The sequence below is a fragment of the Magnolia sinica genome, chromosome 17 (assembly GCF_029962835.1).
Source record: "Magnolia sinica isolate HGM2019 chromosome 17, MsV1, whole genome shotgun sequence".
Taxonomy (NCBI): domain Eukaryota; kingdom Viridiplantae; phylum Streptophyta; class Magnoliopsida; order Magnoliales; family Magnoliaceae; genus Magnolia; species Magnolia sinica.
The window spans coordinates 62887374-62906057 of NC_080589.1; the positions used below are offsets into that span (position 1 = coordinate 62887374).

Here is an 18684-nt window from a genome sequence, read left to right on the forward strand (position 1 = left end):
ATCTAATGCCTAGGTGAGGCCTACAGCTCGATTCGGGTCCTATTCAAAGATTTACGTCGATCTGACGATCAGGTCATGCCAAAATCGATCGTCAACGGTTAAAAGGGACCTGAGAATTCATTTAGATGATTAGGACCCCTGTTCTGTGAATTTAGAACATTAAATGTTATTATTAGAGTAAGTTTTAACATTTATTATTATTATTATTATTATTATCATTATTAGTATTATTATTATTATTATCATCATTATTATTATTATTACTAGTATTATTATTATTATTTCCCCCACACATGCATGCATTTTTAGTCATGTTGTGGGTCCCACTTTGTAGGACATTAGGACTATTATCTCATGATTTTATATCGTTAAATAATTAATTATTACTATTATTATCGTTATCTTCTTTTTAAGGCCAAATTTTATTTTATTTTATTTTTTTATTTCCTGTCAATGACATCTGTTAAGTCTGTAAGTTCTTACTAGGCCTCGATCCCAAATTTAAGGTGGATTACCTGTATTAGTGGACCACATGGAATAAATTCCTATCATAGTTTTAAGTTATAAGCTTTTGAAAAGCAAAGATTAAATTGATTATAATTCGTTCCATGGGCGGATGGCTTCATCTCTGGTTAAAGGTTACTTTTATTCACTGACTTGATTTTTAATGGTAACACTCGAGTATTGGAAAGTACGGGGCGTTACAGAAATGAACATGTAACAACTGCGACCCATATAACATGAGAACCATGACCCATATGGGCCCACATTGAAGTATGTGTATAATCCATGTTGCCCATCCTTTTTCCGTGTCATTTTAGGGCTACGACCCATATAACATGACAACCACGACCCATTTCACATGCGAACCACGACCTATGTTAATAACTACAATCCATGACAACCACGACCTATATATATAGCATAACAACCATGACCCACATAACATGATAACCACGACCCATTTAACATGACAACCACAACCCACATAATATGATAACCACGACCCATTTAACATGACAACCATGACCCATATAACATGACAACCATGACCCTTCCTTTCGGATTCAGCACGACCCTTCCCTTCGGAATCAGCGCCACATGTTAATAACTACGATCCATGACAACCACGACCCATTTAACATGACAACTACGACTATAATTACACTACAATATGAATAACAGTTCTCTTCAATGGGCACCCAGTGAGCTAAAAAACTCTGTTGAAAATGTCTTATTTTAGCTTGATCAAAAACTTTGTTGAGAATTTCAGGCTTAAACAAGACATTCTCAACAGAGTTTTTCAGCTCGTTGGGTGCCCATTGAAGAGAACTGTTATTCATATTGTATTGTAATTATGGTCGTGGTTGTCATGTTATATGGGTCGTGGTTGTTACGTTATATGAGTCGTGGTTGGTATGTAATATGGGTTGTGGTTGTTACTTTATATGGGTCATGGTTGTCATATTATATGGGTCGTGGTTGTCATGTAATATGGGTCAGCGACTCCATGAAAATTCTCAATAGAATTTTTCAGCTCGATGGGTGCCCATTGAAATTGTCGAGTTGCTGGAATTCGAAAGATCATTAACATCTCTGAGGAAAGGGAAGTGATCACTCATAAAGGAAAAATGCGAGAGAGACCCGATGGCTTCTTCGAATATCTCCTCCATTATTTTGATTGAAAGAGTAAAGAAATTCATTAATGCTTAAGGTGTTGCAATAAGGATTCTGGTTCAGATTAGCTTGTGAAAGTAATTTAAAACCCAAGTACTACCTTTATAAGTTGGTCAACCAATGGTTAAGGCACTGATTTCGAAGGGTCGCGCTGATTCCAATGGGATTACGGGGGAACTAGCGACATTAATGCGATTTCTTGAAAAAGAATGTAGCGTTGATTCCGAAGGATTGCACTAAATCCGAAGGGAATGGTCATGGATATGACGAACAATGGGTCGTGGTTGTCATCCACAATGAATCGTGGTTGGGAACCATGACCCAATGTATATGCAACAATGATCCTGTCGTGTAATCGTAGTTCATATGCACATTGGATCGTGATTATTATCCACTATGAATCATGGTTGCCATCCAACATTGGTTGGATCGTGGGAAAACGGAATTGCAGCCATGACCCACATAACATGAGAACCATAACCCATATAACATGAGAACCATGACCCATATAACAAGACAACCACTAGCCATATTATATGGACTTTCTCAACAGAGTTTTTCAGCTTGATGGGTGCCCATTGAATGTTCTTCATATTGTATTGTAATTATGGTCATGATTGTCATGTTATATGGGTTGTGGTTGTCATGTTATATGGGTTATGGTTTCCCATGGTGTCGTGGTTGTTAAGTTATATAGGTCATAGTTTCCCATGGGTCGTGGTTGTTATGTTATATAGGTCGTGGTTGTCATGTTATATGGGTCGTGTTTATCAGCTGATTTTCTACAGCTTTGGAAAATGATAGTAGTTGCGAGGAGAGTTTTACACCATCATTTACAACTAAAAGAAAACACTCTTCAAAAGTAATAACCAGTGATGATGACAGTGAGGAGGATGATAATATCCCCATCCGCAAACTTAAGTGGAAGAAACTTACAGAGTTATGTGATAGTACTGAAAAACCATCAAAATCTCCCATAAATCAATCTTGTGCAGCTCTGAGCTTCTCTTTTGGCAGTGATTGTGTTATATGAGGCGTGGTTATCATGTTATATGAATTGCAGTTGTCGTGGATCATGGTTGCCACGTTGTAAGGGTCGTGGTTTTCATGTTATCTAGGTCGTGGTTTGCATGGGTCGTAATTGACATGTTGCATGGGTCATGGTTGTCATGTTATATGGGTCGTAGTTGTCATGTTATATGGGTTGTAGTTGTCATGGATCATAGTTATCATGTTATGTGAGTCGTGGTTGCCATGTTATATGGGTCGCGGTTGTTACATATTCACCACAACCCATTTAACATGACAACCACGACCCATATAACATGACAACCACGACCCTTACCTCATGACAACCACGACCCTTACCGCATTCCAACCACCTGATACGACCTATACTACTATACAGATATCGTTTGCACGATATATACGTATGTCATGTAATAACTTTGATGGACGGTAAGGATCTTAAACCACGACCCTTACCACATTACAACCATGACCCATACCTCATGACAACCATGATCCTTACCACATTACAACCACCTAATGTGACCTATGCTACTTTACAGATATCGTTTGCATGATATCTATGTATGTCATGAACTAACTTTGATGGACAGTAAGGATCTTACAACCACGACCCTTACCATATTACAACCACGACCCTCGTGGTTATCATGTTATATAGGTCATGGTTCTCATTTCCTGCTCCCAGATTGCATGACAACCACGACCCATATATGCACATAAGATCCTTACCGTTCATCAAAGTTAAAAAAAGTAACGTGCCATTCCATACCAAAGCTAGCCTGGCGTTTTTCGAATATGAGTTGTCATGTTATATAGACAGCATAAATTATGGATGGCATGGATGTCACGTCTCAAACTTTATATAGGTCGTGGTTGTTATATTATATGGGTCGTGGTTGTCATGTTATATGGGTCATGGTTTGCATGGGTCGTAGTTGCCATGTTATATGGGTCATGGTTATCATGTTGCCTGGATCATGGTTGTGGTTTTCAACGTGTTCACTTCCTTTTCTACCAAACCATTGGTACCATAACTTAAGGCCCACAATGGGGTGATCTGATCCATCTACCCTGTCGGCTAGCTCGTTGTGGGCCCAAAAAGTCCTGACTTGGGCAGTATCCACTTCTATCCACCTTGTCGGCTGATATTTGAGCCTTACCCTTAAAATGACATGACAAAAAGGATGGGTGGTATGGATGCATAATTCCTAAAATAACACGGTATGGATTATGGACTACATGGATGCCTTACCCCTAAAATGACACGGCAAAAAGGATGGGTGACATGAATTATGGACGGCATGGATGAAACACATAAGCATGGAGCACTAGCCATTGCCTGGTGGCGGGGGAGTAACCAATCCATTACTTTCTCGAGAAAGTAGCCACTCCATCTGTCCATGACCGTACGACTTCTGAACCAAGGACAGGAGCATTTTCATTTGAAACAATATCCAAAGCTTGTCAGAGGGCCACTCTTAGGAAATATAAAATGTCGTAGCTTTTTAGGTAATTTGCCCAAACTTCGAGGCCAATACGGTCAAAATATCTTTAAAGTACCAAGTTTATGGTACATGGCCGAAAAAGGCAGGCGGCTCAATGAAAAAATCCTTATTTTCTCAACTGTAAACAGAGAGGTTTCTATACATACGTTACAAGGACAGAAAAATCTGACACCTCCACAAATAAGATAAACAAAGAATAACTCCGGAGATGTACCTCCGGCTTGGATCTCCCATGAGTGTGTCATGGCCGGACGTGTGAGCACGAGAGAAGTTCATGGGTCGGTTCGTGAATAGTCAATGGAGACCACCGTATAAATGATCAAGATGCCTTTTGGCTACATGCATGCATGTTATCCTGGAAAATTATATATCACACAAACCTCCGAAAAGGGTCCCACCCCTTGGAAATTTTAAACAACACATCACATCACTGCATTATTTCCAACTACGGCCAAGATAAAACTGGAAGGCACCATGAAACTTCTTCACCTTTCTCATCCATCCTACCCAAGAGAAGCAAATGGCCGTCGCAAGCGACAGAGATCTCCCGATGACAATTGGGTCAGAGCACAACCGTCTAAAAGATCTGAAGGCCTTTGATAACACCAAAACTGGCGTCAAAGGACTAGTGGATGCTGGCATCGTGAAAATCCCAAAAATTTTCATCCGGCCACCAGATGACATCATCAAGGCTTCAGCTGCTGTTCTGACCCATATGCAGATTCCAATCATTGATCTGGACGGCATGGAAAGCGTTCGACGGTTGGAGATTGTTGATGAGATCCGACGTGCATCGAAGACGTGGGGCTTCTTTCAGGTGGTGAATCATGGGGTACCTGTAAGTGTACTGGAAGAGATGATTGAAGGTGTCCGTAGGTTCTTCGAGCAACCAGATGAGGTGAAGATGGAATATTACACCTGTGATTCGAAGAGAAAAGTTTCGTATTCTAGCAATTTCGATCTGTACCAATCAACGGCTGCGAATTGGAGGGACACCTTGATTTGTAAGATGGCCCCTGATCCATTGGACCCTCATGAATTGCCTGCCGCTTGCAGGTATGGTTGGAACAGTTTAGGTAAAGTTACATAACTATGCATGTTCAAACTAGTCTGGGTTCCTAAAAAACCCAGAAACTGGACCTGAGTCAATGTTTAGCTGGGCTGGGTTGACTCAAGAACACGACCCGACGGAGTAGATTTCTAATTATTAGGGATTTTTAGCATAACATTCTTCAGAAATTCTTAGTTTACCAAACAATGCCTGGATAAATAAAAATTTCAGCAAGATGCTTTTGGAGGGATAAAATTACCATAATACCCGAGCTTATCTTTTCTTTAGAAAGTGGGGAAGTCGACCATTATAGCCATCATGTGACTGTCTGGACTGCGTGTAACATCCAATCCATCTAACATATGCAGCCCACGACAGTGACCACACTGGCCCAACGAATCATCGACTAGATGGGCTTTAAATGAATTTGAATGTTTACATAGTATTCTATATTAGCTATGATAGGAAAAGGAAAGTGATTTTTTCTTGTAACTGTATTCAGCATCTTATAATTATTGCAAATTCTCTGACCAATACTGACTCTTTAAAAAAAATAAAATAAAATAATAATAATAATAAAAAAAAACCTGATATCTCCATTCCTAAGGGAAAAACTATGTAGGATTAGACATTTCGGAGTGCCATTAGAACAGAAAAGTAATCTGAGGCTGCCTATCACATCCATTTACACAGGCATACGGTGCAGACCTGCCACCTTCCCCACCCTAAATTCTCTAATGGAACCTAACCCCACCTTACCTAGGACGACCAGACCCCAAATGTATAGTGGTAGATCCGTGGTTTTCCTAAAAACACGGTTTCCCTGACTCCCAGTCCCTTGCATGCCAGCCCATCTGTCGGGCCATTTCCTTCTCTCAGGATGTGGGCAAATCGGGTGTAGGCTCTCTTCTTCAGGCCTCCTATTCTGGGTAACCAATAGCTCCATTTCCACGCCAGTTGTGACCACCCCTTAAGGGCGTTGACCACTAACTTTGAGTCCGTTTCAACCTCTACCTTAGCTAGACCGAGGTTCACACATAGGGCCAAACTGCCATGAACCGCATGGAGGTCAGCACTGTTGTTGGTTCCCTCCCCATAACTTGCAGCAAAAGTGAAGATGAGGTTGCCTTTGGCATCTTTACAAATCCCACCTCCACCAGACAGCCCCAAGTTACCTCTAGCGGAGCCATCCACATTCAATTTTGCCTAGCCATTCTTATGCCTTGCTCCACTTCACTATAGTGCACTCCATACCAGCAGATGGAGGAGGGCCAATCCCCAAATCACATAGAGTTTGTAGACTACTTACCGGTAGATTTCTGTGGGATTGGGACCCTTTGCAGACCCACCTTTCCCACCCTTTGACCCGCTCCACCATTGAATATGCAGGGGGTAAGGTGCCGTTGAATTTTGCAGCGTTCCTGGCTCTCCAGATCTCCCACACTATGAGGCAAGGGGTGAGGCCGCACAACTCCTGATTTCTGGACACAACAGGATGAGATTGCCACCACTGGATCATTCTTTATTGAGCTGAATGATGCTCAAGGAGGACCAACCCAAAAAGAATAATTAAATGTCTCCATACCTTCACGACCATACTTCCCTTAATGAACAGATGTTCCATCGACTCTGGTTCTGGCCTTAGATCTAGATTTTCCTCACAACAGACACATTTAGACGCAAGTAGGACTCATTTCTTCTAAATCTTACCATTAACCGGGATGACCAATAGTTACTCTAGTTAGCATGAGTTCGTTGTTGGCATTAGATATGATGGTAATTTTAGATTTCTTAAGAACTACTTGAGTTGAACTCACCCATTGACTATCGGATATAGGGTAAATGATACTCATATTCAATAAATTTAACACCTCAGCTTTAACCATATCCTTCATATTTGGGTTTAATCGACGTTATGGTTATCTTAAGGGTTTAGCTAATCTTAAAGGAGTATTTGGTGACTGCAAATCAGGGGATCAATTCCCTTAATATTCGTAATGATCCATCCAATGATATTTTTATATTCTCTGAGAGTATTGATCAATTTACTCTCTTATTCTTCATCAAGTTGGGAAGAAATCACCACTGGATATGTATCATCTTGACCCAAATATACATATTTCAGTTCAGCCAGTAAAGGTTTTAGGTCAAGCTTTGGTACTTCAAAACTAAACGGTAGAGGCTTAGAATTGGTAAGGGGAAATTTTTCAAAACAAGACTTTAACCAATTAGTTTTGAGCATTGGTGTGGAATCTACCAAGGTATTAATTCAATTAAATAATCATCATAAAATACAATGTGTGAATCAAGAAGTAAAAACATTGAAATTAAATTAGAAGTTTCATCCCTTAACCTTAGCTAAGAAATTAGTTGGACATAGTCTACTCTTGAAAATAGAAAAGCAAAATAAAAACGAAAGATTGGGGAAGAAGAGTGATGCTGACAAATCTTTGCCCCACTTTCTCTCTCCCAAACCCTAGATTGATGCCTTGGAACGCATGGAATACCTCATTTTATACCTAAAAATCCCACAATTCCGCGCTAACTTAAGAAAATTAAGAACTTTGCAATGTGCATACATCCTCAATTGAGAGCAATTGAAGAAATCTTCGAGCGATCAAACTTTCATTCTCGAACATGATAAAAATGTCTAGCAAGAAAATTAAAAATTTTCATTATATTATCTATCGATCAAACCCTGCACTTTTGATCAATCGAAAGTATCCAAATATGTCCAACGAATTTAACTAGAAATTCAGATTATTCTCAATACTTCACTCAATCAATCAAGATCGCTCGATAGTTGGTCGATCGGTCGGTTGGTTGAAGGCTCTAGTCAAGTGATCGACACTTGTTGATTTTCTTCAATTTGCCTTCATGCACTTAATGTTCAATTTCCTCCTTAGGTACTTAGTTACCTTGAATCTTTATCACTTCAAGTCTTTACTTTAGCACTTTTATCTTCAATTCTTCAACTTCAACTCTTTTGGACTATAAATCATCGTTTTAAGCTTGTATTCAACTTAGACTCTGAAATCTTCATTTACATAAAAAGCAACTCTAATTAAACCACATTAACATGAATTTGCATGGGAAATCACCGTGAAATAGGGGATAAATATGCAATATTTAAACTTCAACAGGTGCCATGATATATATTGCATTTTGTTGAGTTGCTAGTATGTTGAGTAGAAAATTATCACATTGTTAGTGAAGCGCTTGGTAATTCTAATTGGTTTTTGTGCAAGAGCTCATCATGGCTTAATTTACACTCATAGTTGATCTTTGTCTTACTTTCCTTTTGGATGATTCCGATCTCCAACTTTATTAACTGCATATTTATGGCCTTTATTAAGGTGAATGATACACCACAAATTTCATTAGAATGAGTAACTATTAAAATAAGTAAAGCATGAATTTTGATTTTATTCATAAAATAAATAAGATTGCAAAATTGAAAATTTTTTATGACAGTAAATATAATAGATTCCATAATATGATCTATATCTGATTAACATAATCATTTTAGGAAATGTATATAAAAATTACAACTTAGCTTATTTTTGTATTCATGGAGCATATGTGTGTGTATGGAATGCTCACATGCGCACTGGTTCTCGTGAGAACTCGTAAGAACCTTTTTAGAACTCATCTCTTATGATGTGAGCCCAAAATCTAAACCATCCATGTGATGCAGAGCCCTTGATCCAAAACTTTGGTGGGCCATAACAAAAGGAAACAGCTTCCTCCTTTGATTTGTCTCTCTTTTGCCATGGCCCACCAAAGTTTTGGACAAGGGTAAAATTTAGGCCCAGGGGTTTCATGGGGTACTGCATCACGTGGACCGTTCAGATTTTGGACTCATATAACGAGAGATGAGTTCTAGAAAAGTTCTCACGAGTTCTCATAAGAGCTGGTGCGCATTCCTCTGTGTGTGTGTGTGTCTTAACCCCTTCATCTTTAATAATTGTTAATTAACTAACCATTATAGATGAAATATTTACTAAAACAATGAAAACTGTATTGGAAAATTAGTGTTGGTGAATCATTTCCCGTCACACTATTATCAGCAAATTTATAAATGTTAACTATGAATGTAACGCCATTCTTTTCGGAAGTCCAGATTCGAGCACCTCGAAAATTTGGGGTGGGCATTTTGTTGACTGGCACTTACTATACGATATTAAAGGGTGCATTGCATTCTATTGTAAAACAAGGGGAAATAGACCCTCATACCTATTGAGTATGTCTACGTACATGGCTCAAAATGGCTTAGAGCATTGGTGACTACGAACAAGAGTTTAATAAGTAAAGGCTCGACAAGTAGTTGTAAGGCTTAACACAGCTCTAAAGGTCTTGTGAGCTCAAGCTTGTAAATGCTTCTACTAAAGGATTGCCTTTACTTAATCCATGAAAGCCGATCTTTTATTAGTAATGTTGATAAAGGCTTTCTTATAACAAAACAAACTGTACATTACAGTAATACTCATGGTGTCAGAGTACCGAGAGTTACCTATAGTCAACTGAGACTACATTCCATAACACTCTATTAGTCTCCGAGCTAAGGCATCTCCGAGCGACTTCTCAGGCGACTCTGAGCTAGGGCAACTCCGAGCGACTTCTAAGGCGAATCCGAGCTAGGGCAACTCCGAGTGACTTCTCAAGTGAGATTCAGGTCATTTGCAGGTTTTGAAGATGACCAAATCATGTTGATTTTCATGTGGATTGAGAATCCATGAGTGGCGCCCCCATCAATAGAGTCGAAAGAGGCTTCCGGGACAAGGACTGGCAACTTGTTCGGCATAAGCGTTCTAAGGATGTAGGGTGGAGCTTGTTCGTTGGCAACCTTGCATTCACCATTATAGAAGACGACATTCAGAAACGATTTAGCCAGTTTGGGAAAATTTCGGATGTATACATCCTTACTTTTGCAGTTTTTGGAAGGAAAAAAGGATACAGATTCATCCGATATAGGAGGAAGGAGGAGGCATCTTCGGCAAAGGATATGTTACACGACCGTTTTCTAGCCAGACAGAGAATGGTTGTTAGGGACGCCATTCACAGACCTGCACGCCACACCATATCCTCTTCCACTCTGAAACCAAGACCAGAAGCGGCTCCCCGCACTCATGAAGGCAAAACATCCAAACCCCATCAGCAGATCCGCAGAGAAGCAAGGTTTGTTGAGCCACTAGGTCCTAACACAAGGTCATTTGTGAAAACTCTTCTACCCCCTAGACTAAACCTCCATCGTTGACTGATTCCATCATTGTTCTTAAATGGATAATGGATCTGGAGAGGGCTCATTTATCCTATGCTCTGGTTGGAGAAGTTATAGGCCCAGATGATGCCACCAAAAACCTATACGACAGCATTCGATCGTCTCCTTTCAGCAGCACTTAAGTGGAGATATTTAAAATCTTAGCAACAAGCTACCTTTTCAAATTCAAGTCAAGGGAAGGTGTCATTGCTTTTTCTAGGGATAAGATCCTCTATAGCAAGATTTCGCTAAAAAACATAAGGACCTGGGGCCTGACGATGAGGGTGCCGGGAAGGGGATCTTAGATATGTATAGAAGGTATTCACATCCATGCCTGGAGTGATCACACCATAGGCCAAATTGCTGAAAAGATGGGGTCGGTTTTAGAGCTGGACAGATGTTCGCTGGAAGGCCCAAATTGCTGGTACGCAAGGGCTAGGATTATCCCACATCCAGAAGCTCCTCCATTCATGCAGACAAAACTATTGGTAGAAGGTAAACCTCATCACTTCTCAGTTATAGTCGAAATATGTAATCACTCAGCGGCAGGACAAACTTAATACGACTACCTCAGCTAAGGAAACAACAAAATAATGGGTAGTCAGGGCCTTCCCCAATCAGCAGCAAGATAATCCGCATGAAGGTGAGAATCAAGGTATTAATGATAACAGGGAGGACAAAAACCAACAGAGACGTCCACAATCTATGTGTCTCTCAGTTCCACAGACTCAACAACCCACAGTAGACACCACCACCGCATCAACCATCAGCTTCCCAGAACATCCTCCCATGCCCATTCTTTGTTCTGAAGCAGGCCATGCTCCAAATCTACAAGCACAGCAAGCTCATCAATTAACAGGGCAACCTCTCCCGCAACAAGCCTTCTCAGCACGCCAAACAGCAGCTCACCTTCCTCGGTAGCATCCAGTCCAGTTACCTAGCAATCTTCCAATGCAGCAACTCTGTTCAGAAGGTCCCTCTGCACCCCCCCCCCCCCCCCCACCCCCCCAGAGTCCTTGGCTATTAGCCATATCTAATGTAATCATCCAAAGACTGGATCAGCCATCCCTCAGGACCCAGTACCAAATATCGCCGAGCCAATCCAGCCAACCACGCCCACCCTATGGTCTTACGCAACTCCTGAAATAATGGTGGCTTGGGAAAAATGGCTATCAGGGGTCAAAGATCTTTTCAAGGAAAAATCAGTTAGCTGGCTAAGCAATATTTTCCCAGTGAGGAGGGAAAATTAGACAGAACTCAATGAGGGCGTCTAAATCCTCCCCCCATACCTAGGCTAGGTAACAACTACAGAGGACTCTGCAGAAGATCAGCTCAGGAACTCCATCTCAGGGGAAGATACACATGGTAAAGGATCCAAAATAGATGTTGCCAATCAGATGCTATACAACCAGTCAAAGAAGAAGTCCTTAGAAGCGCTAACACTTTGGGTGGATATCTAAGGCGACTCCAACTCTAAAGTCTTCCTAAGCGAGGTCCTGCAGCGATTCTGAGGAGGAAGTTCTAAGTAAGGCAACTGATATAACTAGAAGAAAAAATAACCCGACATTAAGTCTGATCAAAAGGAATAGCCTGAGACTGAAGAGCAAGCAAAAGAGGGCTAAGAGCAAAGGAAGGGTTAATAATGTCTAGCATCCTTTCCTGGAATGTGAGAGGGGTAAGTGACACCCCAACTTCCCATTATCTGAATAAGATAATCAGGAAATACAAAGTAGAAATTCTTTTGTTACAGGAACCAATGATCAGGGAATCTAAGCAAGCGATAGTGGCTGCTAAACTGGGATTCTCTAAACATATTATGGAGGAATCAGCAAGGAACAAAATCTGGATTTTGGCTAAAGATAATACCCAGTTTCAAACTATGCAGGCAACCAGTCAATGCATATCTCTTAAGCTCTCCTCGAACAACTTACCTCAGCCAATCATCATATCCATAGTTTACGCTAGCTGCTCTAGAGATCAGAGAAAGGGTCTATGGGCAGAGCTTAGAGACATCCATGTATTAATTCAGGGCCCCTGGCTCATTTGCGGGGATTTCAACACTACTCTATCCCCGGACGACATATTAGGAGGACCTTCTCAGATGAATGGAGCTATGTTCGACTTCCTCGATATGGTCAATGATACAGGCCTGATAGATGCAGGACATTCAGGCTCCCAATTCACCTTATGCAATAACAGATCAGGTAATAGCCGTCGATGGGCTAGACTAGATAGAATATTTTTCAATCCCAACTGGTTGTGATCATTCCCAGCTTCAAAGGTCGACTATCTCACAAGATTGCACTCTGATCATTCCCCATTGCTTCTCACCTATCAAGAAGACCCACCTAAGTGTCCCCGCCCATTCAAATTCCAGCGTATGTGGATAGTACATGAAGATTTTTACTAGGTAGTTTCAGATTGTTGGCGAACTGAAGTTTTAGCAACTCCAATGTACAGATTCTACATCAAGCTCAAGATTCTTAAGATAAAGCTGAAAACATGGAACAAAGAGATCTTTGGAGATATTAATAAAAAAAAGTCTAAGAGGCTAAGAATGAAGTAGTCGGGGCTGAGAATGATCTCCTTTCCTTGCAGTCAGAACCAAATCAGATTAAGCTAAACATGGCCGAGGCAAATCTGAAAAAAGCCCACTTGCAAGAGGAAATATTTTGGAAACAAAAATCAAGAATCCAATTGTTGAAGGAGGGAGATAAGAACACCAAATTCTTTCATAACTCTGACCTAATCAAGCACAGAAAATTGGCTATCTCCAAATTAAAGACTTCCTCGGGAGATATCATTGAGGAAATGGAAGAGATAGGTGAGGAAGCAGAAAATTATTTCAAGCAACTTTTCTCCTCTGAAGGAAACTCTTCCAATCAGTAGATTTTCAGCTCCGTTCCAAGGTTGGTCAGCAACTAGATGAACACGGTCCTCATGAGACCTCTAACGTTGGAGGAGATCAAGCAAGCGGTGTCGATAATTCCAATTGATAGCGCCCTGGGGCCTGATGGTTTTGATGGAGCCTTCTACTCATCATGTTGGGATGTGATAGGTACAGACCTGTTTGAAGCAACCAAAGATTTCTTTAATGGTGGCCCAGTCCTTAGAGCCTTTTAATGTACCCAGATCTACCTCATACCTAAGAAGAAGAACCTAGAATATATCACAGATTTTAGGCCAATCGGCTTATGCAACTGCATTATGAAAATCTTTTCCAAACTCATGGCATCAAGGCTGTCTCACATCCTTCCAATTCTTATCTCACAAGAGCAAGGGGCTTTTGTTAAAGGTCAGCTAATATCGGAAAACATTTTCATTGCAAGAGAGATGGTCAATGAGATAGATCGCAAAGTGTTGGGGGCAATCTCATCATCAAATTAGATATGGAAAAGGCCTATGACCGGCTCGAATGGGGATTCATATTGCAAGTCCTGCAGAGTTTTGGTTTCAATCAATGATGGATTTCTCAGGTAGAACACTGTTGGAAAGAGGTTTGGTTTTCCATCCTCATTAATGGCAGGAGCTTTGGTTTTTTCCAACCTAGCAGAGGATTAAGGCAAGGAGACCCCCTATCTCCTTCGATATTCATCTTAGCAGCAGAAGTTCTTAGTAGGGGCATCTCGAAGCTCTTCTCTACCAGAGTATGTCAATCGTACAACCTTCCCCACAACTGTCCAACTATTTCCCATCTGTTTTTTGCTGATGAAGCAATCATTTTTCTCAATGACAGGCAGTCTAATGTGTGCAAAATCCTCAGTTTCATTGGAGACTACGAATCAGCTTTAGCTCAAAGGGTCAATGTGTCCAAGACGGCTTTCATAGCCCCGAAAAAAACATTCAGACGCAAAGCCCAAAGATTGGTGAACCTCATGGGTTCAGCCAGGCCTTTTTTCCCATTTCTTACTTGGGTGTTCCTTTATCCAAAGGAAATATCAGAATTCCCCTGCTGTAGCCGATCGTTCAAAAGATCATCAGTAAAATTGAAGGGTGGAAAGTAAAATGTCTCAATCAAGCAGCAAAATTGACTCTCATCAAATATGTTTTATCAAGCATCCCAGTCCACCTTCTATCGGCTATCAACATTCCAAAGTCAGTCAGCAATTCCCTGAATAGAGCTTTTGCCAATTTTTTCTATGGCAGTTCTGAAGAGGAACCCGTCAAAGGTTTGCACTCCTAACCGAAAATGAGGTCTGGGAGTTAGAAACATAGAAGATGTAATGGTGGCCTTCCGAGTCAAAATGTGCCAGAATCTTATAGCAAGTAAATCTCTATGGGCCTCTTTTATGGCAGCAAAGTACTTCTGGAAGCTCATCTTTAACAAAGGAGTAATACAAGCAGCATCCTCACCAGTTTGGAATGAACTTCTCAAAGCCTTACCCAACACTCTGCTCCACACCAAATGGCTCATTGGTGAAGGAAAAATCAGCTTTTGGATTCATAACTGGTTGGGCTGTGGGCTACTTGCAGGTGCCATAACGACTCCCGTCCCTCACTTTCTGCTGTTGTTGAGGGTCAAATATTGCATATTATACCCCAGTTATTACCTGGATTTACGAACATGGTATTGTTTAACAGCCTAATTTAATCGCGTTTGTGATGCAAGGTGTATTTACGAGCTTGGACTAAAACAGGGTTTGAAAAGCATGAATTTAACACTCTGATGTCACCAAGGCAAGGGACTGACCCCGGGGGACCGAGATCGATGGATTTACATGCCAGAGATCCGAGAAAATCGAGAAACTAAAGCTCAAGTGACCTAAAAAGGTCCAAAATGCGAGATCATAGGGTTCTCACCATCCGTTTGGCTCAAAAATTCATATATAGCCTAAGGACCATAAGTTAACCGTACATGACAAATTTCAGCCATTGAATCTCTCTATAAGTGGCCCAACAGACAGATCAATGCATAGATCTGTGAATTGGGGCTGCCTGATATCTGGATATGTTTCAATTTTTTTTCTCAAGTGTTAAATGAAGTGACAGAGAGGATGGATGGAGCAGATTTCTCAAGAACATCACGAGGAACACCACATGGGGTTGTGTGTGTACATAGCACACCTTCGCGTGTGCCGCACCGGACAGGGAGTCCGATCAAAGAACCATTGACTCTTCTCCTTGCACAAGAACGAACAACTTCTTTACACTGTCTGTCCGTTTTTCACAGTGGGCCCCACTCATCATCATTTTGCATGATCTTGACTGTCCATTACGTTTAGAGGGGGGGCTGGACCCTCGCCTAGGTGTCCTTCTGTTCCTATGCTTGCAAATGCATGTAAATCGTGATCAAATGCAGGATGGACGGCGGAAGAAAAAACATCAGTGGACCACACCGAAACTCGACCAAAACCACCCCTTCTCGATTGGATTTTCTCCAGGAATTCAATGTACAGTGTGGATTTCCTAACTGACGTTGATCATGGGCCCCACCAACATCACAGCGTAAGTCTTATTACGCACTGTTTCAACGTCCGAAACCGATAATTTTTGGCCGATTGCACGATCATGGTCGTTGATCAGATGGAAGATCTGATCCGTTCATCGAGTAGGCCGTCGAAAACCATCCTAGGAGACGTTATTTCTTTGGAAAGAAAGAAAAGAAAGTGGAGCAGATCTGTTCCGTTCTTTGCTGCGTAAAATAGGGGGCGCAGCTTGTTTTCTGCGTAAAGAAGGCTTCCGCACCGCCTTTTGTGCGTAAGTTCCAGCCGACTCTCTCTCAGTCTCTCCACTGACATTCCTTCTTTTTCCACTGCTATAAAAAAGTGACAAGAAAGAAGAGAGAAAAAAAATCATTGGAGGTTGGACGTGGAGGAGAGAGAGAGCTGGACGTGGAGGAGTTGTTAACAGAGTTTTTTTCTTCTTCTTCTCTACTTTGTTTCAATTTTATGTTTTTTTTTATAAAGATTAGTTAAATCATAATCATGATTTGCTAAACCTCTTAGCTAGGGCTAAGAGGTGAAGCTTGTAGCGTAATGGGGAGACTTTTTGTTTGACCTTTTGTTTAGACTGAACTGATCTTGAATATAGTTTAATTACAGGGAATATTTTCAGTTTTTAATGGTCTATTGTGACTGAATACAATGGGTCTATGATAGCTTTGAGCATGTTCCTTTCCTTTTTATGATCATGACGTTAGGAAGCCCTGTTGTTCATCATCATCTCCTAGGCATGGTTGGATGACGAAACCCTTCCTAACCTTCATATATCCTCTGATTGGTTGTTAATTAGTTTAATTCTATTGTTTACTTTGTCTCTTAGGCATGATTTGGTGATAGAATCCATTTTAATTCCTATACATTTCAGCTCTTAAAAATTAGATCAAAGGAAGTTCAGTTTTGATTTTCATGGTTACACCCTTCAACCGGATGAAGATGGGACTCTAAGTCCAGTTGAGCTCTTGAATCAAGCATGAGATCTCATTGATCTCTACAAGTGGATCCTCTGAATCCTTAGTTTCCTACATCTGAATTCTTTAAGTTTTAGATTAATATTTCACCATTATTCCCTCAAATTCATTCGATTTAGATTTCATCTTAGTCAAGTTCTGGTTCTACTTAGTTTCAGATTACGTACAGGTTTTAGTCCCTTGGTTTTTGACCTCGGTCTCACCGAGTTTATTACTACATCACAACCCTATACTTGGGGTGTGAACAGCTGTCTGCTTCAATCAGAGACTTCAGCCCCATTTCAGGTCGATGGAATTTCTTGAAAATCCAAGGATTCATCACCCCTTCGACAGTGCAATCTATCTCAGCTTCTTCAGTGGCATTGTCCAACCGTGCAGGCCAGTTAATTTGGAACTTATCCTCGTCAGGTAGATTCTCCTTCAAATCAGCATGGAACGCTATCAGGGATTATCAGCTAGAAATTCCATGGATTAAATGGCTCTGGCATAAACTCCTCCCACCAAAAAATTCTATCTTTGCTTGGAAAACAGTCCACCACTCAATCCCTGTTGATTCAGCAGTGCAAAGATTCAGCGTCCATATTGTTTCGAAATGCAAATACTGTTTATAAGCTCATCCAATCCTCCCGCTACCACCCTCTTCCTTTACAGGTATGCCTCATCCAAGCAGCCCAATTCCTTCTCCTCTGCTCCCAGCTCTCAGCCCTTCCCACCTCCATCTGAGCAGCGTCAGTCAGCAGCAATGTCCACCAAGGGCAACGCAACATCCATCATCAGCAATGTTCCATCAGAATAGCGTCAGCTAGTCATAATGTCCATCAGGGGCAGAGCAACATACACCATCAGCAATGGTCCAATAGAGTAGTGTCCACCATCAGCAGCATAACACTCTTCAACCGGCTGCCCATCAAGGTAATGCAGTGGAATCCATAGATCATCTTCTTAGTCAGGGAGCTATTGTAAGAAAAGTTTGGTTGCATTTCCACCAACTTTTTGGCATTCCTCTCGCTCCCGACCAGACCATTCTTTAACGCATCTGCCATTGGACATCAGTGGCCAGCCCTCAATCTTGCTCCTCCATCCTAATCGGTCTCCTCCCAAGTTTCGTCATATGAGAGATATGGCTAAATAGAAATTCCACTCAGTTCAAGGGCCACAAAATGTCTGAGAAATCCATCATCTCTAAGGTGTCCACTTGGTTGAGAGAGATTGGATCTTCTATTTAGGAGGAGCATACTCGTTCCATAGCTGCTAGCGTTATCCTTCAGTACTTAAATATCAAATGCCCAGCCCCAATTTCATCAGGTGGTACCAGATTGTCAGATGGTCCAAGCCTCCGATTGGCTAGCTAAAATTGAACACCGATGGCTCGTTTAGAAACAACTCAAGTGATAGCGGAGGTGGAGGAGTATGTAGAGACCACTCTTGGAGACTGATCTTTGCCTTCCGCAGACAATATGGGGTTGAAACTAACACGGTGGCGGAAGCTCAGGCCATGCTTGATGGCTTGTCCATCTATTCCACTCTGGGCCTGACAAAAGTGATTGTCGAATCAGACTCCAATATTATTATTAATGCTGCAAGGGATCCTCGAGTTGCTTGTCCTTAGAGTATTTGGTATAGATCAGTTTGATTCGTAATAAGCATAACCAAAGGCATAACCCACAATAACAACCAACAATTCCATCACATTTCCACTATGATCAAAAACTTTACAAGTACAATGAGCATAAAGGGAAATACAATGAAG

General features: G+C 41.2%; 1 protein-coding gene across 1 annotated transcript in view; it reads left to right on the plus strand.

Annotated features, from left to right (window-relative positions):
• The first annotated feature begins 4600 nt into the window (after nucleotides 1-4600).
• Nucleotides 4601-18684, plus strand: part of LOC131231675 (1-aminocyclopropane-1-carboxylate oxidase homolog 1-like) — a 70365-nt gene continuing 56281 nt past the window's right edge. The window contains exon 1 of the mRNA XM_058227959.1: nucleotides 4601-5270. Coding sequence (XP_058083942.1) covers nucleotides 4735-5270 — 536 coding nt within the window. The 5' untranslated portion in view covers nucleotides 4601-4734. The remainder of the gene's footprint in view (nucleotides 5271-18684) is intronic.